The 26,188-nt window shown below is 39.7% G+C and overlaps 2 protein-coding genes across 5 annotated transcripts; one reads left to right on the forward strand and one right to left on the reverse strand.

The window, feature by feature from the left end:
• LOC135937252 (unconventional myosin-Ie-like) lies at positions 1-26,097 on the forward strand. Of its 4 annotated transcripts, none has more exons than XM_065480362.1 (25): positions 1-212; positions 261-404; positions 813-938; positions 1,474-1,563; positions 1,618-1,712; positions 1,763-1,940; positions 1,997-2,159; positions 2,209-2,319; positions 2,368-2,496; positions 2,616-2,812; positions 2,897-3,064; positions 22,290-22,460; positions 22,513-22,679; positions 22,742-22,879; positions 22,948-23,097; positions 23,383-23,527; positions 23,582-23,702; positions 23,752-23,915; positions 23,982-24,137; positions 24,193-24,332; positions 24,387-24,535; positions 24,723-24,965; positions 25,019-25,217; positions 25,277-25,440; positions 25,500-26,097. In XM_065480362.1, the coding sequence occupies exons 2-25, from the start codon at positions 402-404 to the stop codon at positions 25,574-25,576; spliced, it is 3,444 nt and encodes a 1,147-aa protein (XP_065336434.1). In that variant the 5' UTR covers positions 1-212; positions 261-401; the 3' UTR covers positions 25,577-26,097. The 4 variants fall into 4 exon arrangements, with proteins under 4 accessions (XP_065336434.1, XP_065336433.1, XP_065336432.1 ...); XM_065480361.1 differs by having other exon boundaries at positions 265-404; XM_065480360.1 differs by having other exon boundaries at positions 1-207.
• On the reverse strand, positions 19,438-21,377 carry LOC135937255 (uncharacterized). Its single transcript, XM_065480368.1, has 2 exons — positions 20,651-21,377; positions 19,438-20,379 (listed from the first exon to the last, which is right to left on the reverse strand). Exons 1-2 carry the CDS (start codon positions 20,663-20,665, stop codon positions 19,498-19,500), a joined length of 897 nt encoding a protein of 298 aa, XP_065336440.1. The 5' UTR covers positions 20,666-21,377; the 3' UTR covers positions 19,438-19,497.
• Positions 26,098-26,188: the final 91 nt, after the last annotated feature.

A 26,188-nucleotide genomic window follows, 5' to 3' on the forward strand; every position in this document is an offset into this window, starting at 1 on the left:
GAGCCCATAGAGAAGAGACGGATCGCGAGCGACGAGCACAACATCTCGCAGAGCCGCTCCCAACACCAACAGCGTGTGACTCACTTTATTAACATACGGTGTGACGTCACCGATCTGCTTTCAAAGGGAATTCCTTATCGGGTGCTTGGAGGAATGAGCTGTCGCTCGCGAATCCCGGCCCGCACGGCGCGAAGGTGAAGTGACGGGGTAAGGTAATAATGATTATTCCCTGAATCACTCGCAGTGAGCAACGGAGTCAGTCAGGTGTGCACAGGTGCAGCGGCGTAAAGATAACAAACACAACGTGAGTGTTGCGCCAACTGGGATTCGCTAGTCCTTCGATGTTGTGTTCCTGAGCGAGCCGAACAAATTTCGAGAATCAAGAACTTTGCTGTGACAAAATGGTATGAAAAATTGATTTGCTAATTTTAATTTGCTAAAAATTGATCTTTTTGCTTTTAAAACTGTTGGTGTGAGTTAATGAGCGTGGTGTCACTTCTGTAAACCGCGAGTTCAATGTTCGTTGCGAACCCATTAGAGCTGCAACAAACGTTTGTGATGTCTATGGTTCAGCGAGCTCATGAGAAAATTTCAGACTGTCAAAAGTGTTCCCATCCCATTTATAACCGATTATTGCCTATCTCATTGTGTTTTTATTTTAATCATAATGGTAGATGGTAGTTTCCTTAAAATTTTAATATTGAGATTTTTTAACATTAAAATAATATTTTTAATATTTCATTTGATTCCTGGTTTACCATTGGCAAACACAAAATGTCAAACTCTATTTTTAATATTTTATTTGATTCCAGGTTTACCATTGGCAAACACAAAATGTCAAACTCTCCGGAGTTGATGACATGGTTTTGCTTCCTAAAATTTCCGAGGATGCCATTGTTGACAACCTCAAGAAAAGATATATGGACGACTACATTTTCGTATCCTTTTAAAATACGTACGCACGCACTCTTTTGCCACCACTTCCTTGTTTGTTGAGAGCACACATGTGCGGTTTTTTTGCCTGGCCTACTCTTTGCCGTCATATTAAAAATATATAATGTATCCCCAGCATTTATATTGGCTTATCTTGTGGTTAAAATATATTTAAATTTGTCGTCCCATATGGTCCGTGTTAAAAAGTAGTTTCCTTGATAAAATTTTAATTTTAAAAAACTTAAACGTGGCCATTCAATATTAAAAATTAAAGAAAGTCCAATTCCAATTTCCTAAATATTTCCTAAACACCAAATATTTTTACCAGGATAAGTGATATCTATGTTGAAATTAAAAATAAATTAAGAAAATATGTGAGTGTTACATAATATCGGTGTTTATCAAATCTGAAAGTGAAAATGAAAATAATAATGATTTATAATTTTGATTGCTCCTGCAATGTTTTTCTTAATTTTTCTCCCTCATGTATATGCTCATCGTGGAAAACGTATTTAAAATTTCCTTAACTCTAAATATTAGACATGTATCGGCCCAGTACTGGTGTCAGTCAATCCTTTTAAGCAGATGCCCTATTTTGGGGAGAAGGAAATCCAACTTTACCAAGGCGCAGTCAGTCTATTGTCTATTAAATTTCAATATGAATCTAATTGTTTGTGTCCCAAGGCTCCGTATGAAAACCCGCCACATGTCTACGCCGTGGCTGATGAAATGTACAGGAACATGATGATTGACAATGAAAGCCAGTGTGTCATCATTAGGTTGTAAATTTAATCCTAATAACTTCTGATCTAAAGATAAAAAATTGCAGTGGAGAATCTGGTGCTGGGAAGACGGTGGCTGCTAAGTACATCATGTCGTACATCTCGAGGGTGTCTGGCGGTGGCACCCGTGTGCAGCATATCAAAGATGTGATTCTCGAGTCAAATCCTCTGCTTGAAGCTTTCGGGAATGCCAAAACCGTGAGAAACAACAACTCCAGCAGATTTGTAAGCCCATATCGAATTTCTATTTGAGGAAGTGGCTTGACTGGCGTTCCCTGCAGGGAAAATACGTGGAAATTCAGTTTGGCAGTGGAGGTCAGCCTGAGGGAGGAAAAGTTTCCAATTTTCTTCTAGAGAAATCGAGGGTTGTTTCCCAGAACAAGGGAGAGAGGAATTTCCACATCTTTTACCAAATTTGCACTGGGGCCACTGCTGAAATGAAGCGTAAGTTTTATTTTTATTTAATTGAATCGCAGCTAATGTGCTTATTCAGAAAACCTTGGCATTGCTGAATTGGACTACTACAAATACTTGTGCTTTGGAGGGAACAACCACAGAGTTGACGGGACAAATGACGCTCATGATTTCCAGGAGACGCTGCAAGGTATTATTTGTGTTCTTTCCGATCACATTTATTTGACTCCTGCTTCAGCCATGAGCGTGATGAGAATTTCCAAAACGGACCAGGACAACATCCTCAAGTTGACAGCTGGAGTTTTGCATCTTGGCAATGTTTCGTTCAAGGAGAGCGGCAACAATGCTGTTGTGGAAAATCAAGAGGGTTTGTAGCCTTTTAAAAATATCAACTTTTTTTGCGGTGTCTGTTTTTTCCTAGTAACAAACAAACAGATAACTTAACTTTCAATAACAAATTTTTCTAAGTTGTTTTTTTGATCTTAGCATTGCAGTTTCCTGCCTACCTCTTCGACATTGACATTGCTCAACTGAACGCCAAACTTACCAGCAGACTATTTGACAGCAAGTGGGGAGGCAAGTCAGACAAAATAGACGTAAATTTGAACAAAGAGCAAGCTCTGTACGCACGAAATGCCCTTGCTAAAGGAATCTACACTCGTATTTTTGATTACCTGGTCCAGGTATGTTGAATTGAAACGCCTTGCTAATATATTTGTTTGTGCTTTTATTTACAATCACAGTCGTTGTCCACTCATTGATTTCAGAGCGTCAATAATGCAATGGTTACAAATATCGTCAGCAACAACACTGGAATTTTGGACATCTATGGTTTTGAGATCTTCGAGTCTAACGGATTCGAGCAGTTCTGCATCAATTTTGTGAATGAGAAGCTGCAGCAGATTTTCATCGAGCTCACCCTCAAGGCTGAGCAGGTAAGAAATATTTCATTTTTTTCTTATTGATTGCATGCTTGAAATTTTAGAGTGGATAAAAGTTAGTAATTTATTAAACTTACAAGCTAATTCAAATTACCACGCATTCTACACAATTCGTCCAAAAATAATATAATAAAATGTTTAATTTATGTAAACAGACATTCGGCGCTTCATGCAAAAATACGATTTAGTTCACTAGAGTGCACTAGGGATGTAAACTCACGGTGGGTCTGTGATAAATAACTGATTAGGAGAACAGCCCTCCAATCAAGCATGGAAGGGCTTTGTAGGGTGCATCAGAGGCTTCGGTGTGTTTTGTGGAATGTTGTCCTCCTGTTCGGCCCACAAAAGCCGAAAGTGTGGCACGGTCTGGTAGCCAGGCGTAGTTCCAAAGTATTTTGGCGCCGGTGGGGGTGGGATTTGCCTCGCTTGGTGGCTGGGGGTGGCTGCTGTCATATCTAGACTCCGCTCTACTCGCATCGAGGGGGTTGTCACGTCAAAACTAGGAGATTTGATGAATTCAAAAGGTGGACGCGGAATGACTGTTGTCGACGCGTCAATTATCATGAAGTAGCCTATCAGCACTAGGAAAAATTGTAGCAGCCACATCTGAAATCAAAATTAGTTTAGATTATTGAATGAGTTTTAGCTTTATTAGACAAAAAATGAGTTCAGCAGAGAATAAAATGTTTACTGCTCATTTTTGCTTTGACGGCTTGAGACAGGGTTAGATTATTCTTATTGCAGGTCTAGGAAATGGTAGAAATTTAAAGTGTTATCTCAGCATTTACTCTCATTATTAAATACAAATATAATACCAGCAAACTTAGAATTGCTTTTAACTCAACAAGGAATTATAGCTTTTTTTAAAAATGTACTGTTTGGTATTAAGCTATTTTTAAACTTCCGATTGTTTATCTTCATCAGAGAGACCCTGAAAATTTGATCAGGAACTTCTCTTGGGAATTCCTACCAGTAGGAAAGTGACTGGTTTATGCCAAAATTTATTATCAGAGATTGAAATTTTTAAATACATTTCACAAATTTAGTTCAGCGACTCTATAGGTGTGCTCACGCACAATTAGAAATAAATAAAGCCATTAATAGGCGACCCGCACAAATCATCGCTGGGTTCAGCCCATCATTATTATGTAAATTCCTTTTTATTATGATCAAGCGCTCGACCTGTGAAGGCGTGCCGTTCGCATTATCGTCTCGCACACTCTTGAATAAAATAAACACACAGCCTAATACACCATTCAAGTCATCGCTCAAATTGCGGAGCTTTCTGCTTGAATTGATTCAGCTGAAGCTGCCTTGGGAAAATAAATGTGCAGCCACGGACTATAAAAATACATAAACGCGGTCCAGCGGTAGTGAAAGTCTGCTCCACGAGCCGCCGACAAATACTAAAACGCGCTCTGGATCTTTCGCATTATTATTGTTGTTGATAATTTAATATTTTCTCGCCATATTAGGCAACCAGCCGAATTTTCGTGCAGGCGGGAAATTGAATAGTGTTGCTTGATTTGTTTCGCCTGCTGAATCTGTGACATAAAAATGCAGAGATGCGTTTTAAGCAGATGGATGACGGCGATGACGCGTAATCCGAAAACTTTGAGATGTGGGTTGCTCCGGGTCAGGCAATAATGATTTCGTTTCGTGTACGTTATGAAAATTGAAGTCGTGCGCTTACTGATTCGCGCTGGCGGTAGTCGATGAGGCCGATTGACACAAATTTGCACCGCCGAATATTCACGCGTGTGGCGTGCAAATTAGCACTCCTTACTTTTAAGGAGATACATCCCATAAAAAATTGAAAAATTTGTTGATAGATGCTAATGAAGGCAAATCAGAATCACACGAGATTTTCTAAAAATTTCAATTGAAATTAATTGCAGCTTTCTCGGTGTTCAACAAGCTGTTTATTTTTCCGTAGTTCTTCGGAAATGCGTCCAGCACAACTAGTTCCTGCACTAATTTACGAGCTTCCTGTGGAAATACTGAATATTAAACAGTTTGCTTTGCATCGAGGAAGTTGCAAATAAATTAAACTGTGAAATTAAAAAAAATTATAAGTCTCTTTGGTAAATTTACCTTAGGAAATCTATTTTATTAAAAATTATTCTCAATTTGCATTTCATTTAAATTGGCCTAAAGGCTTTAGTAATATATATTTAATTTGTGCTGAGAGTCATTTGGCACAATTAAATTTTCGTGTCTGCCATGTAAAGCTCGCCGGCGGTCTGCATCCTGTGCGTAACTTCACTTTCCAGCGGTGATCGGACCTTGAGATAGTGGGTGGTGCCTGTTATAAGTTGTCTGTACGTGGAAAGACTGCCCCTCGGCCTACGTGCCCTCCGCCGCCGAGAGGTGGATGTGGATAAATCACATCACGCTCCCACTGTTGCGACTTCCTTTACTGGAGCCGTCAAAACAAGCAAACTCCTTTTTAATATCGCCTGACCTCAGTGACCCCTATCTGAGCCGTTTTCGGAGCGCTTGCACAACTCTGCTAGGGTTGGGAAATATAATAATAATATTAAGAACGTGAGGCCCTCGAATTGGAACAACTACCGCCGGATGATCAGCCAGGAGGCACGCGGTCAGGAAGGGAAAAGTGAATTATGGGAAAATCAAGCATCCTGCGCATGCATGGGAAATAAAAGCTGCGCGACTGCTTTCATTTTAAGTTGCCAGGAACAATAAACAAACCGATTCATAACAATAACTCGCTTGTTGTTTATGAAATTGGAGCTTGAGGTGAAACATCAAACAATGCAGAGAGTTCTCTCGCTATGAGACAAGTCGCTAACAAGTCAGCACGGAATTGGAAACGAGTTGGGATATTTACATGCAGTGTCTGGCTGCAATTCACAGCTGCTGCAACGAGAATTCTTTTATTCGAGTCGTGTTACGCCAATTCAGATCAAGCGCACAAGGCCTGCAGTGACTTGAAACTTTTACATCGGGCATAATAAGTTAATTAGGCGTCCGACTGTTGCACGGGATAAAGCTGGACTGCATGCATCGCAAGGGCGTTGGTTGGGCGATGTTCAAGAGAGATTGTTACTCTTGTCACATTGAAAAGGGTAAAAATTTATATCACTTCAAAGCAAGAGATACAGTGGCTCGACAAACAGTGGCCGTTGCGAGTTGTAGCCAACCTTGATTTTTAGTGCGCCTTGTTATGTGATTGGATTTTATATCAAGAACGTTTTCTTCAAGTCTTACTAATTGTACTAACGGCATAAAAAATAAATGCTCAAAGGATGTTTTCCATTTTAAATTGTATTTCCCATATATATTTAATTAATATATATTTAAATTTAATTTTTAAAATTCCCTCTGGTAATAATTTAACGTGGGCTAAATGAACAACAATAATCATAAATCACAGCATTCTAAAATTTAGAAACCTAGCAAAAGGGCAGTTAACCTAATTGTTGTTAAAAGTGTCTTGAGGCAAATTGAAACAAAATACCTGAGTGGATTGTCCGCCTTTGCAAAGCCTTCGCAGTAATGACGGATGGCTTAATTAACTTCAAAGTGGCTAGACTTTTGTCTACTTCCAATATTTTACGAACTAGACTAGATATTGCTGCATGGCCAGGTTTCCACGCGATCGCCGGTGAAATGCATTAATTTCGCCTTTCGCAGAGGCATCGACCTAAACAGCGCAGTGCAAGCGAACTTTCTTTATTCTCTCTTCATTGTTACTAGTCACAGCTACTCGGTCACATAGTTCATTTGGCACCAAACCCAGACTGCAGGACAACGAAACCCATTCATTACACTTCTGACTGACGGACGCTTGGCGCGCCGTGCGAATACATTATTTGTTATTTGGCTTCTAAAAGAAAGCTTTGCACTGGCTCGTTCTGTGTGAAGCGTTGAAATTGTGCTACGTGTAACTCGAAGCACACACAGTATAAATTATATCTTTCTGTGAAAAATTTATTCCAAGCGTCTCCAGATTGCGACAGAGACGTCTTCATTGTTTCGTCGTAGGGACGCGTGCGTCGATTTGCATGCGAATTAGTGCGTGCGTGCATTTGCGTTTCGTCAATAATACGCACGCAGGCCAACGTAAGGCGTCTCCCCCGGTCGGAATCGACAGAAATGCTAATGGCATTAGCCAACCGCGAACACTTTAACCAGCAAGTCGTAAAAGCTTTCCGATTCCGCTGAGGCAAGCGAAACGTGTGCGAATATGGAATCACGCGTGCTGCCAATAAATATCGGAATGCGAGTGTAAAGAGTCCGAAAACATTCTGAATGGGCAATAAAAGTATAGAAAATTTGCAAATAATGCCTCTGATAAATCAAAGCCCGGCCGTAACAATTTCTCATCTCGCTCACGGCAATTAGAGTAATCATCAAGAGTGCAATCAAAGTATGGTCTGCTTCCTCTCGGCGGCTGCGTTCGAGATTACGGAGCATTGTATTCGAATCATAACATCATTACTCTCTTCTTACAACGCTAGTCTCGATTTGATTTTTATTCTCCCGATGCATAATCCGTCTGTCTGACCTGGAACACTCATTTCGTAGTACATGAGTGGCCTCGAAGTCACACTTAGCTGACTCCGACAGCAGCGTTATGCATGCTGCGAGACATTAATTACGAGTTTTTGTCTCTCTAAGCGACTGTTTCGCAAATATTTCACTTTGCCAGCACTACATTATGATTTTTTCATTCAACGACGCCCTTTGAAAAACCTTGAGATTTAAATTGCTCTTCTCCGCTGGTGGGAACGTGCAAAATTTACAGGACAAAGAGACGCTTTAGCCGTACAATTGATTCTGAATAATTGTATATATTTCAACATGGAATTATTAGTGATTTTTGCTGGTATGGCTCTGCCCTGGCATTGTCCCTTTCCTACGTGTTTTATAAAAGTTGCCAGAACACTACACAAAAGAATTTGAATTTACCTTTAAATTTACCTTCTAAACTGATATCAACTAATGTCCATTTTGGATTCCAGAGATGATATTTTATTTACAAAAATCCCACTAATCTCGTTTAAATCAAATTATGTATCAACTACCATTCTAAATATTTCCAATAATATTTCCCACGGATTAACTGGTCTTTCGTAAAGAAAAAGGAGATAATTGAGCCTCTGGGGAGATACTTGATCAATTCTGTTGACACTATTACCGACATGCACGGCGGATCAGCTGTCACAGTTTGTCAAGCGAAATCAAGCGTAAAATTTTCGGCTCTCGTTCCCATGTCAGTAGCATTTTTACAGTGAAAAACGCAAGACTTTTTGGAGTGCGTGCAAAGCAGCATTAAATTTGCAATGAATCTCACGTGAGAAATCGTACGCGAAAAGAAACCATAAATCTGCAAACATGGCTGGAAATTTAATACTTTTTTCAATAATGAATTTAGAATCCCGCAAAATGGGTCAAACACGACAAGGCCAATTCAGGCTTTATTAATTTGTTTTCTCGGAGATAATCAAAAGCGGATATGTGCACAAGTGCTGTGTTTCAATTTGCCCTTGACTGAAAGACAGCAATTGTTTATCATTCAATAACCGCCAGACGCGACCTGATCAACCACAATCCCAATATAACCACCTCACCGCAAAAGTTGCATTGTTTCTGCACGTTATGCTCCGCCATAAAAATCCCGTTTTCCCACGACTTGAGGAAATTGATCAGCTTCAAAAATATTTAATTAACACAGCGTCCGAATTGGGTCGCGGGCGAATTTTATTGCCCAAGCACTCAAACACGTTAATTGAATTTGTACCATAATGTATCGTGCAAGCTTGTGTTCTTCCAAACGCCAATAATGAAACAGCACAACTCTTTCCCTTATGCAGATGTGCTGTGTTATCAAGAAGGAAATTTATGAGCAGCTTTTCGGCCTATTAGGCAGCGCGGCGTGTGAAAAATGGAGCCGGCGACCGCCTTTTAATTGGCGGCGTGGGTCAGAGGGAACAGAAAGTTGGTCCCGATGCCTGGACATAAATAGCAATTTTGAATCTAGATTGTCATCATTAGAAAATTAAAAACTGTTGCCGCAAGGCGAGTGATTCAGATGCGTAATAAATTTGGGGCGCGCGGGCCTCGCGAGTCACGACCTCAACAGGAAAATTGCATTGCTCTCATTCAAATCATCTCGCAGTCCATTCAAACTTTATTAATAGGCAGGTACGAGACAGCGATTCTTCCGTGCATTTATCAAGCGATGAAGTGGAGTGAAAAGTGCGCGTTTCAGAAGTTGCAAGACTGACGAAGATTGAACGCTAAAGGAATTGATTTCACGCTCGATGGATTGCATATTTTTTTTAAATTTTAGAATTTAAAATTTCATTAATTTTCTTTCCCCGTCTTTTGTTTATCGACAGGATCTGACACAATTTTCAAAGAAGTTATTTCGAGCAAAGCGCTGAGAAAGTGAAAATTCCTCTAGGAATTGTCGGAATCGTCTAGAGACAATTCCGACAATTCCGATTGTTCACTTAGACTCTGTGGCAGCTGCGTTTGAAAGGCATCGCATGCGACTTATTTTCTTTTCCTTCTCTGTGTGCTGCCGTTCCAGCCATCCGTGACAAAGTAGCGTGGTCCAGAGACACGCAGACTTTTATTTTCCTCCGCAAACATAATTATATAAAAAGACGTGCGGTCTTTGCTCCTTAATAATTGGCGTGAAAGTTATTTGCGCGCCCAAAACAATAACAGAATCGGATTAGGAAAAACGTTGTTGCCGTGATGAGCACCGCAATCGCGACGAGAGCAGTTTTTTGCTGGGAAATGAAAGGTATTTTGTGGGCGCGAAATTAGAACAGCTGATGGTCATTAAAAGAAGCGAACTGTTCGCGCTCATCGGTAGAGCACTTTCTCAAAAACGCTTTTTAGCTTCATTTTGTTTAATTTTAACTTTGCAGAGCGTGTCTGCGATCATGCAGATTATTCAAAGGCTCGAAAGTGGGGCACAGTTTTTATGATCAGTTCTAATTATGATTCTTCGTAATCACTTAAAGAAAGCAAATGTTTATATTCTATGAAATTTGTTTTTTTTTCTCATAATAATAATTTAAAATTGGCTAGCGATTTTCACATCTGAATGAACAAGAAGAGTTCATCTTTGTTTTAATTGTCCAGGTGTTTCCTCTGAAAAATATCTAAACACCGCCTCAACATGAAAGGTGACTCATCGCTAGATAAACGCCTAGACATAAAACCTGTCACGATAATTTCAATCAATCAAAGCAGATTGTCGTCGTCGTCAGAAAGACTCGATTAAAATTTCAAATGAGCAGTGTTGGCACAACCAAACGAGTGTTTTCCATGTAAATCCACCTGCCAATACATCCAATGCATGATATCAATCAAAGCTGCCTTTCTCCGAAAACGGTGAACTGCTTGACACGAATGGAGCAATAAACCTTTTTGTCGAATGCAAACAGGGTAACCAGATTCAGTTCCGAGCGAAAAAATGAGAAATGTCTGAAATAAATGAAGCGAAGAAATCAAATTATTGACGTTAAGTCATGGACAAATGGTTCATTTTCATACTAAATACTGAAATCGCAAATCAACTCGGTGTAATGCATATTTTTCAGCTAAAAACCGGCCCCTTGGTAACCCTTGATTGACGCACACTTCCTCCAATAACTTAACAAGCACTGCCGTGCACTCTGCATCACAAAAACCAATCGCTGGCCACACATATATGCTCAGATTATTTAATATTCCGTGAGCAACGCCTTTCACCCACTATCCGGCGCGAATGGCCGACGGCTAGCAACAAAAAACAGTCTATTCCGCATGCCTTGGGTGTGGTTTTCAATTGCTGAGAAGAGAAAGAAAGACCATCGTCACCGACTGAAAAATCCGCGACTAATTCGAAGTGGCAGGTGCTTCTGTTCGTTGCGATATTTGACCCGGCTTACCGCCGGAAATAAAGCTGCCGATGCATATGACCTGCTTGCGCGGGAGCAAATATAGTGCGTATTATCTCTCTTCCGCCCAATGACTTTGTTACGTGTTTTGCGCAGAGGTGTGCTATTCCAACCGCAAAATTTGAATAGAGGAACGCGAGCTGATGATGGTTTGTTGTTCGAGTTTTGTAACACGCTCACTTGACTGCTTATTGTGTCGACCTTTGAAATTGAGCAAATTAAGCGAATAAATTTGGCGGCAAAAAATGCTGCTCTGCTGTAAACAGCTATTTTTTAAATCGCCCTCAAATCCAACCAATTATTTATTTCCAAAGAGCAAAAGTAATACGGATAAAAAGTGAAAATGACAAGTTGAATTAAACACAACGTAAGGCGAGAATTTGGATTTATGAACGGCAAAAGTATAGAGCACCAAAAAGAAACAGAACATTTTCCAAATTTTCTTCAACCAAATAGCGACACTAACCTTTTACAAAAATGCACGTAAGCCGAAATGTGCGGAAAGTAACGCGACTTCTTTTTAATTTGGCATGTTTATTTATCTTGAATTTCTCTGCCTGCTATAACTGGAATTTTTCACATAGTTACGCAGGTTTTCTAGTTTTCTCTAAAATTTAGTGTGACATTTTCAACTGTACTGGTAATTATAGCTCCAAATCTGCAAGTAAACATTCCCAAGCGTGGGCGATTACGTTGGATAGTTGGTGTCATCTACTGCTCATAAATAAGCTGAGCGCGTGCTGAATTTTCTCACCACCGCAGCTCAACAGTTAGACTCTAAAGTGTGCCTCTTTAGCATGCAATAAAATCAAGCCAAATTCCTTATTTCGTGCCAAAATATATGGAACAGAATAGAATATTTATTTTAATTGTGTACTATTTTGACACATATGCTATAGTGATGTTAATTTTAAAAAAAAAGTAAATTTTAAAATATATCCCTAGCGTTATTTTTAATTTCAAATTAAAAAATGGTTCTGTCTGCAACAAATAACCGATCATTGAACTCACCATAATAGAGTTGGGTGAATCGCGGGCGTATGCAAATTCTCCTGTCGGCTGTAACTGCACTTGATTCAATGGCAGAACCGAAATTTGCACTGTGGTAGCTGGCAAGCACGCTGTTGGAACTTGAGCAGGACTTGGCAGTGGCACCGTGAGTGCTCCAGAGCTGACGAGGAACTGCCTAAGCCGCGGCGAGGGTGTGCAATCAAGGTCAGCCCCGCCAAACTCCCTTCCACCCGCCGAGGCTTTGGCTGGCTGCTCGCCGCCAGTACCTGGCGGCGCGCGTCCATTCTTCGCGCTCGCTGCAGCGCGCTCCCAACAATGCATGCATGTTCGCGTAGGGGGACCACAATAAAAACGCACGTGGTGCCACTGCACAGAGAAAGTGATGCCGTTTCTGTTTTGCCTGGCGACAAACCGACGCCCTTTTTAGCGCGCAAACTGTCAGGGGTGACACAAAATGTGCGAAAAACGATGCCTCCGGGAAGTCTTACTGACTGCTTAGCCAGCCAGTAGTCGCGGTGTCACTTTCCGCTGAAAGCTGGCTTAAATGGTGTTAAAATCATCGGCTCATTTAATACGTTCTTTGATGGCTCCTTTATCAAACTAAAATTACTGAACAAATAAAAAACCATGATCTACATGTATTACAAGTTAAACTTAGGGCTTTGAATTTTGGACATATTTTTCTCGAAACAGTCAACTATATTTACGCTGTTTTTTGGTGCAAAGTAGATGGCTTTAGACGGCTTCTGAGCTGTATATGACAGTTTATAGCAAATAATAGTATAAAAATTTACACGTTTTGCGATTAAAATAGTACTTTTCGCAAAGTACTAAATTAATGCACAAACTAAAATTGTCTCATGATGATTGGTAGCCCAGAAAAATATTTTACCATCTATCTGAACTCTTGAACTCTTCTTAAGACATTTATATCAAACGCTGAACAAGGATACTTTAAAATACATAATAAATTAATTTTGAGAAATAGCATTATCATTTCTGTATTTTATCAATTAAATTAATTTCGTAGATGCTATTTTTCTAAATTTAATTACTTTATCTTCTTCCTGTCCCTGTCGAACAATGAAAAACCGGTTTAAATATTAATTATTTTCATCGATATACACTGCCACTTTCCTTTTTTAAGATCAAAACATTTGGAAATCTATTTCTACGAAAGTTAAGGACTTTTGAACTGATTATTTGTCAAAAGAAGTCAGATTGCTGCTGCTTTAATTAGCCATCATATACAGGCACTCACATGAAAAAGGTGAGCTTTCTAAAGTTTATTTATATCTGCATCGAAATTTAAGCATAAAGAACCCGCGCTGGTGCAATTATTTTTCACCGTCGCACTAACCGCGCGATAGTTCCAGCAGTGGCGCTCCAACTGTGAAACCGCCGAGGATTTCCCTCACAAGAAGCCTAGATTTTTCAATTAAAAAGTTATCACCGGTGGGTGATGCAACCTCGCTATAAAACCACGGCGAATTATGAATTATGTGAGCCATTTATCACAGCATGCCATCAAACGGAATGCTAATTCAGGGGAAGTGCATACACATAAAGCTGCTAGCTTTCAAATCGATTTCACAGCCTTGACTTCCTGCTGGCTTTTGCGGTGCACCTTTGGAAAACAAATAATATTTTGGTACGAATCATTAGAAGAGCAGAAAAAATGGAAAGGTCGACACAAATGACTGGTTGCAGGGCGGATAATCGGCGACTTAAAGTCAAGGCTATTTTTTGATCCTATTTTTTGATCGCAATCTCAAGGGTCAAGAAAATTAGGCACAGTTTTTGGAGTTGCAGAGCCTGCTGTTGAGAAAACATAATTTGGCGATATTATTTTATGCAAACGTCTCTTTTTAAACTGAAAAAATATTTTTTAGGTTTTCGAAACTTAGGTTTTCAATTTTTCTTTTATCAAATCAGCATACTGTATTATACTACATTAAATTCATTTCTCTTATTTATCGATGTTGGGTGAATGTCATATTTCCAACTGTCTAAAATTGACAAAGCCACAACAATCACGCTTACAGAGAGGTGTGCTATTTTGTTTGACCTTTCGCTATTCTCGCTTGGTTGCTCCTAAATTTCCTAAATTTGCCCGTTTCGCAATAGTGGTGTCAGGCTACTCTTGTTATCTGACGAGGTCAGTCTGCACACGATATCTAAAATCCGCTGCGTTTGACTTCTGAGTCTTAGGCTCTCCTATAGCATGGCGAGATATGAAATTTCTACAGACGATTGTGAATTCAGCTTTCGTGATGAATATCAGTGCGAGCAGATCGGGTTGCAAAAATTGCGATAACGAGACCCGCATTTTAAAACGCCGTTTGCCGACTTTCTTGTCCGCCGCTAATGCAGTTACATTGCCCTACAGACGGGAGAAAGGTTTCCAGAGCAATATTGGACGCAGTTATCAGCAGAAAAAAACAGTGCAGCCCGCACACCATTTGCCGAAATTTCTCTGCTTTAATTACAAACGACTCTCATTGCCCGGATTACGCACCTCGTGCAGAGCGAGCACTTGTTCGCTTCTTTGTGCAATTTTAACGACTGTAAAAAATATAGTTTACGAGTTCCTGTTGCGGATTTGCAAGAAGTTCCCCGCGCAGTGGAAACGTGGATTGCTGGTGAAATGCCTTTTGCAACATTTCCTACGCCCTGGGACTAAATTGACCGCAAAATAAGCAAATAAAAGTTGAGCCATGGCCCTTGAATTACATCTAGGTCTATCAAACCTTCGGCACAATCATCACATTATAGTCTGTCACTTGGTTTCTACATTCAGCGGTTGATTTATTTATTTTTCTATATTTTGTTTCGATTGCTCCTTTTGCAGCCAGTGGTGTGAGTTAGTGTCGGATGGTCATCTGATTGCTTTAATGCGGTTTGTGGTTTCTCCCACTTGATTATGTCACTGTGTTTGTGCAATTGAAAACGTACAAATTGATTCCGTAGAAAATTAAATATGAATAGCAGATATTTGTTTCATTCACATGTTTGTGTTTTTGCTTAAAACTCTAGAATACTTGTTTTATGGAAACAAAAACAGTAAAGTGGGAAATTTTAGGACAAGTTTCCCTATTAAGCTCTCTCTTATTTAAGCAGAAAAACCATTTGCAAGCATTCATTATAAACTTGACCGTAGTATAGTTATTTTAAGGCAATATACAATTCACTCTTCCTTTTGCAGCTAAATCGTAAAAAAGTACTTTCTTTGCCAGATGTTCTTTACAATGATCTTTTGTTACAAAGAATACTAACTTGAAGAAACAGTTTCATCAAAAAATAATGTTACAAATAAATAAATAAATTCTCCTCGCAGTCAGTGATAGCTTTTCATCTTAATGTCATTAGCCATGCTTCTCACGTTGCTTGAAAACAGTTACACCTTTCAAATTATTCATCCTCTGTCCAGCTACCAACTGTAGTAAGCGTCATTGAGATATTCCAAAAACGTAATGCGAAGCCAAAACACGAAAAGTGTATTTGTTTATTGCGAGATAATATTTTCCAGTGCTGGAAACAGTTACTTCCGGCGTGAACGGATGGGATTGGTGTTACGATACAAACACACAATAGCATAAACTTATTGGAGTAAATCATAACTGATTTTGGTATGATTGCCGTCCACTTCTAAGGAGCACCATGTGAATTATCTCCCAGGTGCGTTGATATTTCCTTCGAGGATTGCGATTTTTTGCGCCGAAGAGAAATTTAGTATTCTTATAACGCGCACCAAATGGGTTAAGGTTTGTTTACATTTTAGCATGTCTCTTTTGTGAGCGAAATCATTTCATACTCCTCATCAAACGCCCATTCGCTGTTGTCAAAAGTTAAAATCAGGCCGGCTATTACTTTCCTTCTATCGCTTTGAAATGTAGTTCATCACAATGGACCTCTTTCAAAATATCAAAACGAAACACCTCTTTGTCAGATCACAATCTGGCAGATGCCTTGTGCGTGCCGCAGTGCATGCTTTCGGGGAAAAGTCGAGCGTTTAGAGCTAATCGCTGTTATGATTTCAGTCTCGTAACACGCGCAGAAAGTGAAACTATGTGTAGCGAGATCACTTAATTTAACGTCGAATTCGTATTATCTATATTTCATAGAAACTACATCATCTACTTCCTATACAAGACCATAAACACGTATACATACATGTCTTGTTGCAGCGCCAATCAGTTAATCGATTTTCGCGCGACAATGATGAATAAGCTTGACGCTCTTTATTGCGAGCTGAAGTACTTTCACATAAATCTGACCAAGAATTATGGGGAAAAAAATAGTGATAAATTCTATAAAATTTGAATTATGTGAATGACTAATCCAAATCGTCGCTTTTCTATTGACCACGAGGTCAGTATTGAATACTAATCACTCGATTAAACGTGATGGTCGTTTTTATTGCACTTCGAAGCTTATTAATTTTACTAGCATAGACGTAATTGAAGGTTTTTCTGACAATTTTAACTTTCATTGCTTCGATTGTATCATTGAACGAATAAAGACATCGCAATAGAACTAAAATAGAAATTAACTGCGAGCGTCATGTAAGCTCTATCGCAACTCTGTAACACCCAATTCGCGAGAGCGAACGCGGCACGCACGCATTTTACAAAGCACTTGTTTCCGAAGCACGAGCCATGTAGCCACAATAGCCTGTTATGTAAAGAGTCGTGCGTCTGCAAACGTAATAACAAACACTAAACACGGCACCATATTGCTCTGTTTGCGTCTGCCGAAGATAAGTTGCGCGAATCACGACCGCCTGTTGGCCATTGTGTGCAGTGCGGTTTTATATTTTCAAAAGTACCCCTTTCACCGCGTGCCTTGTCCGCTACGACACAGTTGACTTGGCTTGACGAGTGTTTGACAGCCAAGGAAAATATAAACAGACTCGAATTAAATATGAGGCAAATAAAAAATGCTTATCTCGACAGAAAGTCGTTTTATTGCTTATTTCAGGTCACGATAAAGCACAATGGTTATACCAATAAAGATTAAATTACAGCCTCAATTATCTCATTCATACTTTATCTTAAATTTTATTTGCAATTCTTTAGCTACAAACTAATTCTTGAAGAAATTTGGTAGTGAAATTCTTCCATTCACAATTATGAATGACGAACAACTACTTTTCTTTTTCACATTTCATATTGCACTGTTGAAAGTGGACCATCATTAAGCCGAATTATGCCAAAGAGGTCAGCAATTAATTTGACGACGTGCTCCGTTGTCTTCTTGTCTTGATCGCGGCGGGCGAGAAACGCATGCACTCCGGTTTCAGTTTTGCATTTCCGTTCCGCCGCTGCGTGAAATGACGGAGAGATGCGAAGAATGAGCGTGGAAACTAGGCGACAGCACGCCGAACAATAAGTAGAGTCACGCCGAGTGAATTTTCAGGTGATGGGACTCACTTTGCCGCCGATCAAATCGACTTTTTTCATAAGAAAAAACGAGTTTTGATTAACTGCTCTTTGTAATGAGCGTCGTCGGTGCCAATTAACGAGCAATTCCTTTCCTTGCACGCTCCATCGATGCGCACTTTCTTCGCTTTTTTTCTCCGCCCGTCGGTGAATCCTGGTGACTGCTGATGCTCCTTTTACTACGAAACTTTTGATTGTGCAAACGTGGAAAGCATCAAGTCTTCAGTTTAAGTGGTTGAAAAAAAGCTTTTTTACAATTACAAGGAAATGCTTTCTATTTTCGTTGTTCAAGCGCATTTTTTGTCTTGTTAAAAGATGACAATGTTGCATTAAATTTTGTTGTTAATTTCAAAGAAATATCTTGGCAAACCAGCTGAAGCAAAAAATATAAAACCGTGTTTATTCAAAGCTGCTGACACAAAACTGAACCGACCCGTGACTCTCGTCATGTTTAGGAATTAGTCAGTTTGACTTAATTACGAGCGTGGGAGTGACGATTCAGCACTGATCCATATATCTTTCAGTCGTTATGGTCTGATAAAAATGCACTCGCCAATTAATTTGATTTCTTTATGTATTTTTCTAGCAGCTGTTGCGAGTACAAATGAGAGACTAATTGTTAAATCGCTGTTGATTGTCAGTTGCAATCACCATGTGTGTCGGTAGGTAGGAAATGTGTGTACCGTCGGCATGCAAAAGATAATAAAGCGGCAGCCTAGTGCGATAGTTAGCTCGAGTTCAATAGCCGTGGCGTGGCGTCTACCTTAATGCTCGTCAAGTGCAGAGGCAGAGATTCACTTTTTAATTTCCAGCATGCGGCTATGTACAAAAGATGTCACACTCCACGGCCTGCTGCTCATTGTCAGTACAAAAGACAAAAGTACAATGAAATTTAATAGAATTGGAAGATGAAGTCAAAAATTTCTTAATATATACAACTAGGAAGAAATCTTCAACGTTACCTGCACGATTCATACTTATATTTATCCGAACAGAGTTGTCCCTCAAATTCCAAAACGCATTTTAATACATTTTCCTTGCGAATTAAATTGCATTAAAAATTTTTATTTTTACCACAGTGATTTTTCAATTCTGTACAACATAATTTATATACCTATAAATATTACCCAGAAAATACGTTATTACCAAAATATAAAAAAGCACAATTTAAACGCACCTAAAAGCAACTCTGAAATTTTATCCAATGAAATTCATGCCTTTGTTCAAACGGAGTCTCAAAATTCAAGACACATTGATGCATATTAAATAAATTTATAAATTAAAATGTCGCTCCCTTTTTCTCTCCTTCTCAGAAAATTGTCTGGAACAAATTCACAACACAAAACTCTTTTGTCAGCACCTTGTTTCTCGTTGGAACAATAGCAGTCTGCGTGTGTTCATTTTCCTTCGTTGTATTGTGAAGCAAGTGACAATCACAAGTTATATAGGCTGGCAGTTCCTGCTCTGCAGAGAGCCAGTGTGACGAACCCTTAAAACAAACCTTGCATCCTGTTCGCTCGCTTATCAATGCTCCGTTACAAATGATAAAACCTAATGTGGATATAAATTACAATTAGTGTGAGTTGACCCTTCCACTACAATTGATTTTATGCCGAATTTCTGGGTCACTCGTGCTGATTATTCGACTGCGTTTGATAGGGTGAATTTAAAAATCACGAGGGGACCATTCAGAGCAGAACTTGTAAGCTTGCCACTGTACATGTGCTTATTTGTGCACCGAGATAGATAATCGCTGAAAGCTCCATTGTGCAGCAAAGTTATTGTGACTGATTAGGAGCGGAAGCTTGGCGTTTTGTTTCGGTCTAGAGGAGCGCTTTTGAAATCCGTAGCAGCTTTCTTTGTTTGAACGTATAGCCTTTGATGTTCCGTCTGCTCCCACAATTATAATGTTCTTGAAATGAAGCAGGGAATAAGAAGTGAAAAACTCAGTGGCGTGAGAAATTTAGGATGCTTGAATGAACAATGAATGTCACGACCTCAACAGAATGCTTTATTTTTGTTTACATTTTTACAGAGTGAAATTTGGTTGTTAATTTTGTCCAGGCCATTTAATGCTGCGGAAACTCTGTGCCAAGCTGTTCAAGTTAAAATCATTTTCTGCGCTGTTTCCAAACCTATTCTGCGAGTTCCCCCTTGCAAAGTCCCCAAGGTTTTTGTGGTGCTTCTCCGCGGGTTCGATTTTCATGATCGCCACCGTTTTGTCGCTATATCCATTGCTGCCGTTTTTCTTCTCGTCCGCTTGCTTTCCAAAATTGAAAAATCCTTGCGGTCCCAAATCAAACTTTTGGTGGAAGTTGGGACTTGGGAAGCTATTTTGCCTAATACCAGTGGACTGCTGGAAGTCCCCCTGGGGGCTGTTGGACCCCGTCACGTCCCTCCAGGGCGAGTAGCCGTCCTTGTCGTTGTAATCTCGGCGAAAATGGTAGTTTTTGGGTTGACCTGCGCCCTGATTGGCACCAGAGTTGAAAATATTTGAATCGGGCCTTTGGTTCAAGGTAGGAAAGGTGGCAGCCTGGAAGTTGAAGTCATTTAGGCCAAAAGGCGAGCTACCGAAAAAGCCTGGCCGGCTTCCAGAGGAGAAAAATGATGGTCTGTTGTTACTGAAGAAATTGTTGTTCACGAAAGGTGGCGGAGTGGAGAACGGGAATTGAGGGTTCTGTTCGTACGACCTAGAATTGGCATATTCTGGCGGCATGGTGCTGGTGGTCGTGACATCTCCTGGCTTGGGGGCTTCGAAAGTTCGTCTTTCTTCGTTTCGTTTATTGTTATTCGCTTTCAGGCGGTTGGCGATTCGGCTTGAAATCGATTGGATGGATGGTGAGTTTTGTGCTTGAGTGTTGGTAGAGCCGGGGAAGAAAAGGTTTTGCTGGGCGAAGGTCGATTCACAGAGGATGGCCAGAGATAGGAGCCACTGAAAGTTAAATTCAAATCAAATGCTAGTTAAGAGAGTCGTATATTCGAATCGGTAAATAAAATACTGCCAATTATTGACAGATTTATTAGCGTGAAAAGTTTCTACGCGCGCGAAATCACTGACAACTTGCCCGCATCCCACTTTGTTTGAGTTGCCAAATTCACACTTTTACAATGAAAACGGCATGCAATAAAATTCTGTTTTAATCTACTTTTAAAATTGCAGCGTCATAGAACTACAGTTTACCATAGTACAAAATCTAGCCTACCTTTAAAATTTTCATTTTCAACGCAGCAGACAGTGTGCACACTCCAATCTAATACGACAAACTAAACAGTGTCATAATTGTGCCAAATGTTTTATAGCAAAGCGTGAGGGCAAAAATTTTCCATTTCAGCTTGATTACACCTCAAGGTGGCAGGCAGAAAAAGCGGGATTTCATGGACTGTCGCCGAGAAGGTTGACAGTATTTCCGATTCCAGCTAAACTTCCTTTGGGTCTGTTCGCTTTTTGCTGTAATCTAATTGCCGCGAAAGAGGCGTGTGCGCTGAAAAAGCGTCGACACTTAGCATCCTTGTCGCAGCGAAGGCCAGTCGATCAACCCAAAAGAATAATATGCGACGACGTGCTCCTTTTTCATTGATACAATCAGTGTCGAGAGATTTCGATCCTTTGGCCTCGAGCCGCCGCAGGTGACAGTGCACTTTTCTTTGAACTTATTTATTACACGCGGTGCTCTCGATCCACCGCCGACGCGGGTTCTTTAATTTCGCTCAAAGACCGCAGAACTGCGCCGCCTGCGACACTCCTCGCCTATTTTGAAGCGCACGAATCTAAAATTGTGCTATTGCGCTCTATTATCTCGTGATTTTTCCTCCGAACGGGTAAAGAAGATTTGTGCCGTTTGCTAGCCATGGCGGACCTCTTTAGCGCAGATTCACAATTAGTGCCAGTTGATTAATCAAGGCGAAATGTTCTCATCAGCACACTAGATAGAAAAAAGGGACAGATGAGTGCAATCCATCCTATTTACATGCTAGCTTTTCATAAGCGGAAAATCGTTGAAAATTTAGAAATTAATACTATCAAATAAATGAGACGTAATTAAAGTTAAAATTCAAGCATTTGCATTTTATTTGATTTTAAAATCTTTAAACTGGAATATAGTAAAATATTAACTTACAAAAAAGACGCAAAGCAGTGACTTAATGTAAAAATCTTTTTTAAAATATCGACACTCATCGATGTTGGTTCTTCCATTTTTAATTTTTCATACTAAATTGATGAGCTATAATATTCCAATTTTACCTGTCCAATGCGGTAATTTTTGGAATGATGCTGAAGCCGATTCAGGAGATCAACCAACGCAGTTATTGATCTGATAACTGTTACTCAATTGATTAATTCTCTCTTTTTTGACCGTTTAAGGTAAATATAAATTTATTTCCACCTTCCAACTAAGGAATCTTCTCATTTTTTAAATAAAATTTCCTCCAATTTTGCAATGTGCAAAAATGCACCTCCGGTTTCTTGTGCTGAAATCCGGCCGAATTTTTCCGAATTTGAGATCTGGAAAAGCCACATTTTGAACACACCGATCACACAAGACAGAGAGCATGAAAAATTATATTTAATTTTCAAAAATCAATTTTATTTTGTGAAATCTGAGTCACTATAGAAAATGCTATGAAAATTTTATCTATCCAAAATTAAATATATGGTTTAACGTTTTCAAATAATGCATGTACTTCTACAAAATTGTGGAAAAAAATCTGAAAAGGGTATTTCAATTGCGACGCACTAGTGTTTTCTGGGAAAATGCAGGTAACGCTGAATTTTTTAACAAGAGATAATCTATTATTTAACCGTCACTTAAGACTAAATTAAAAATAAATATTTAATTCCAGGAAGAGTACGTGCAGGAGAACATAAAGTGGACCAACATCGACTACTTCAACAACAAAGTGGTGTGCGAGCTGATCGAAGGCAAGCGGCCTCCCGGCATTTTCTGCGTGCTGGACGACGTTTGTGCCACGATGCACGCCGTGTCCGACGGCGTAGATCAGGATTTGCAAATGGTACGTGACTGATGCACTGCGGCAAATGCGATTTTGACACTAATAATCACAGAAACTGAACACGGCCAACGGCACGCATCAGCACTACCAGAACTGGAAAGAGGGCTTCACGGTGCATCATTACGCTGGAATCGTCAATTACAACGTTCGCGGCTTCTGCGACAGGAACAGGGACGTCCTATTCCCAGATCTCATCGAGCTCATGCAGAGCAGTGAAAAGTAACAGAATTATTTTCTTTTCTTTTCGCCAAATGTTATTAAAACTCGGTTGCATGTTTCAGTCCGTTTGTGCGAAGCCTCTTTCCAGAACAGTTAGTATCGGGCTCCAAGTCACGTCCTACGACTGCTGGGAATAAAATTAAATCGCAAGCCAACAGGCTGGTTGAGGAGCTTATGAAATGCACGCCTCATTACATCAGGTGAAATTGGCCAAACGCACGCGTGCATATTAAAACTAAACCTCTCGCTGGCTAACTTCATTATACAGATGCATCAAGCCAAATGAGACGAAAAAACCAAAAGACTGGGAAGAGCTACGCGTGAAGCATCAGGTCGAATATTTGGGCCTGAAGGAAAATATCAGGGTGCGGCGTGCAGGGTATGCTTACAGACGTCCCTTCCAGAAGTTCCTATCTAGGTAAATTATTTAAAAATCATTGTAAAATACAGGTCTTCAATCGCGTGATTTTGGGAAGTCAAATTTTAGCCTGATTAAGCCAAATTAAGTTTGGATGAGTGCTTTTCAAAATAAAATACAAATTTGCTCTTTTCACTCGTTTATAATTTTTTTGCAAAATTTAAAATTTGAATTTTCTATTTTGTGAATTACCTGCGTCTTTCTTTTTTCAGTATTTTTTTGGGGCGAATAAACTTGCAATATTAAATCTTTAGGTGTTTAAATAAAAACACTTTTACACTTTAGATATGCCATTGTTACGCAAGAGACCTGGCCAAATTGGAGAGGAGATCCCAAACAAGGAATAGAGCTTATCATGAAACGGGTCAACATGGACAAAGCGCAGTACCAGCTGGGCAAGACCAAAATTTTCATCAAAGCTCCAGAATCGGTAATATTACTGGCCTAAATGTGAAGCCATTGTAACCATTAATTTTGAACATAGCTTTTCCTCCTGGAAGAACTCAGAGAGCGAAAATTCAACGTTTACGCGCGCGTCATTCAGAAGGCGTTCAAAAAATATTTTGCTGAGAAGCAGGTCCAGAAGCAAAAGGAAGAGGCTTGCAGTGAGTTGTTGCATTTCAGTTTTTAGCAATTGTCTAACAATATGTTCAGGAGTGGTCTTCGAAAAGAAACAGAGGCGCAGGTTCTCCATCAACAGAGGCTTTGTTGGCGACTACATCGGTGTGGAAAACCAGCCTGCCCTGCTGGCTCTAATTGGAAAGCGAGAGAAGGTTGCGTATGCAGAACATGTGCTGAAATATGACCGAACTTTTAAGGTAGCGTCAAATAGCGTGCGTGTGCGCAAGCAGTTTTGATTTTATTTTATGCCCATTTGTATGCAGTCGGCCAGGCGCGATCTCATTTTGACTTCTAATGCACTCTTTCTGATCGGCCGGGAAAAAGTGAAGAAGGGTCCTGAAAAGGGAAAGTTTAAGGAGGTCGTGAAAAGAAAGCTGGAAATCGAAAACATCGGTGACATAACGCTCAGCAAGTTGCAAGTAAATTTGATATTAAGTTTTGTGTCAAAATATTCTTATTTTGTTTTTATCCCAGGACGATTTTGTCATCATTCACATGAAGCAAGATTACGACTCATTCTTGGAGCTAATTTTCAAAACCGAGTTCTTGACCGTGATAAGCAAAATATTCAAAGAAAAGACTGGCCACGAACTGCCTCTCAGATTCATTAACAGGTAAATTATCAATAAGGTTCTCAATAGACACTTTTTTACTCTTCTTTAATCCAGTGCTGAGTTTAAGGTGAAGAAAGATGGCTGGGGTGGTGGTGGCATCCGACAAGTCAAATTTGAATTAGGTGTCGGAGAAAAGGCTACCTTGAAGCCGTCTGGAAAAGTGCTCAGCATCAGTATTGGTCCGGGACTTCCAGAGAACACAAGTGCGTATAATTTTGAATTTTTTATATTTTCAGGAAGCAATTTTTAATACTATTTATAAGACTGATCAATTGATAAACAATATTATTATGTTTCCCAGCCTTTTTAAATTATATTTATATAAAAAATTGGCCATTTCAAATTTTTAATAAATGAGATTGTTCTTTAATATTTGAAAATAAATTTCAGAGCCAAAAACGATCAGCTCTGTGCGCCGAAAGAACAATAACAACAACAGGAACAACAGCAGGCCAAAAATGGGCACAAGGAAGCTGGAAGAAATCCAGAGCAGACCTTTGCCTGCGCCTGCTGGAGCCCCAGCTGTACCAAAACAGTACGGCTCCCTGAGAAACGCGCCGCCTCCGCCAAGCGAGCCAGCACCTCCCAACCAACCAGTGGTCAGGCCCCCAATGGGCTCTTACGCTAAAATGGGTAAAAACTTTGCATCCAATTTGTTGGGCTTTTAGCTAATCAAAAATTTCTAGCCGGCACTGTCAAAGGAAACGATCCTTCTAAGAGGCCAACATTCCCCGCTCCCAGTCAAGGAGCTGGTTCCGCAAATGCTTTCAAACCTCCAGGGCCCCCAAGTTTCGTGAATCAGGGAGCCACTTTGAGAAAGACGTCGACAGAGAAAGCGCCCCAAAATCAGTCATTTATGAATACCCCAGACTCGGGAGTTTCAGGGTGAGTGCAGCTGGGACAACAATTTTGTTTCAGAACTGGAAATTTTATTTTCTTTCCAGGGCAAAACGCTCAAGTAAACCTGTTCCGGGAGGAGGGAAGCCAAGACCAGTGATGAAACCAAAGCCAGCTCTACCAAAATGCAAGGCGCTTTTTGACTACCAAGCTCAGGATTTAGACGAACTGGAGCTTAAAGAAGGCGATGTCATAGAAATTTTGAAAGAAGGTGAAATTCACAATTATAAATCTAACTTTTGTACTGATGATTTGATTTATAATGAACAGATCAAGGCGGATGGTGGTACGGGTCACTAAAGGGCAAGAAAGGATTGTTCCCCGCCAACTACGTGGAAAAGGTGTGATTGGCAATGGAAATATTGCCAGAAATTTTGATGATTTTGTGTTGTGGAGAAAGCACTGAACAATTACAGGGTATTTTAATATCCTTACTAGTGAGAACAGTTAAAACTTATCATTCCACCAAAATTTTCAACAAGTTTTGGACCGTCATTTGTTAAAGAATCCTGTGAAATTTCTACAAGGACTAGCTCAACTGAAAGAGGAAAATGTGTTATGCTTGATTTTGAGAAGGGAACTATTGAATTTTGATCAAATGGTGAATATATTGAATATGCCCAGGTTATTAAACAAAGGACATCTTGGTTCCATAGCATTTAACCTTCAAAAAGTTAATTATTTATTGCTGCACCTCAAGTTTTTTTTTTTACTAATATTAAGTGAACCCTTTTTATTTTTTACACGTTACCACAAAGTTTCAATAAATGTATAAGATGTAAACTTATTGTAACACCCGTAACACCAAAGCTAAACTACTTATTGTGTCAGTCGTCCCATTTAGTGTTGAGCGTCACATTGTAATTATTCATAATAAAATTTTTTAATAAAAAAAGGTACGCTATTTATTGTTTTCCCATGTTTTTAAAGAGGAAAAACTGTATCTCTATTAAAGTTAT

Source organism: Cloeon dipterum, chromosome 2, assembly GCF_949628265.1.
Source record: "Cloeon dipterum chromosome 2, ieCloDipt1.1, whole genome shotgun sequence".
Lineage (NCBI taxonomy): Eukaryota > Metazoa > Arthropoda > Insecta > Ephemeroptera > Baetidae > Cloeon > Cloeon dipterum.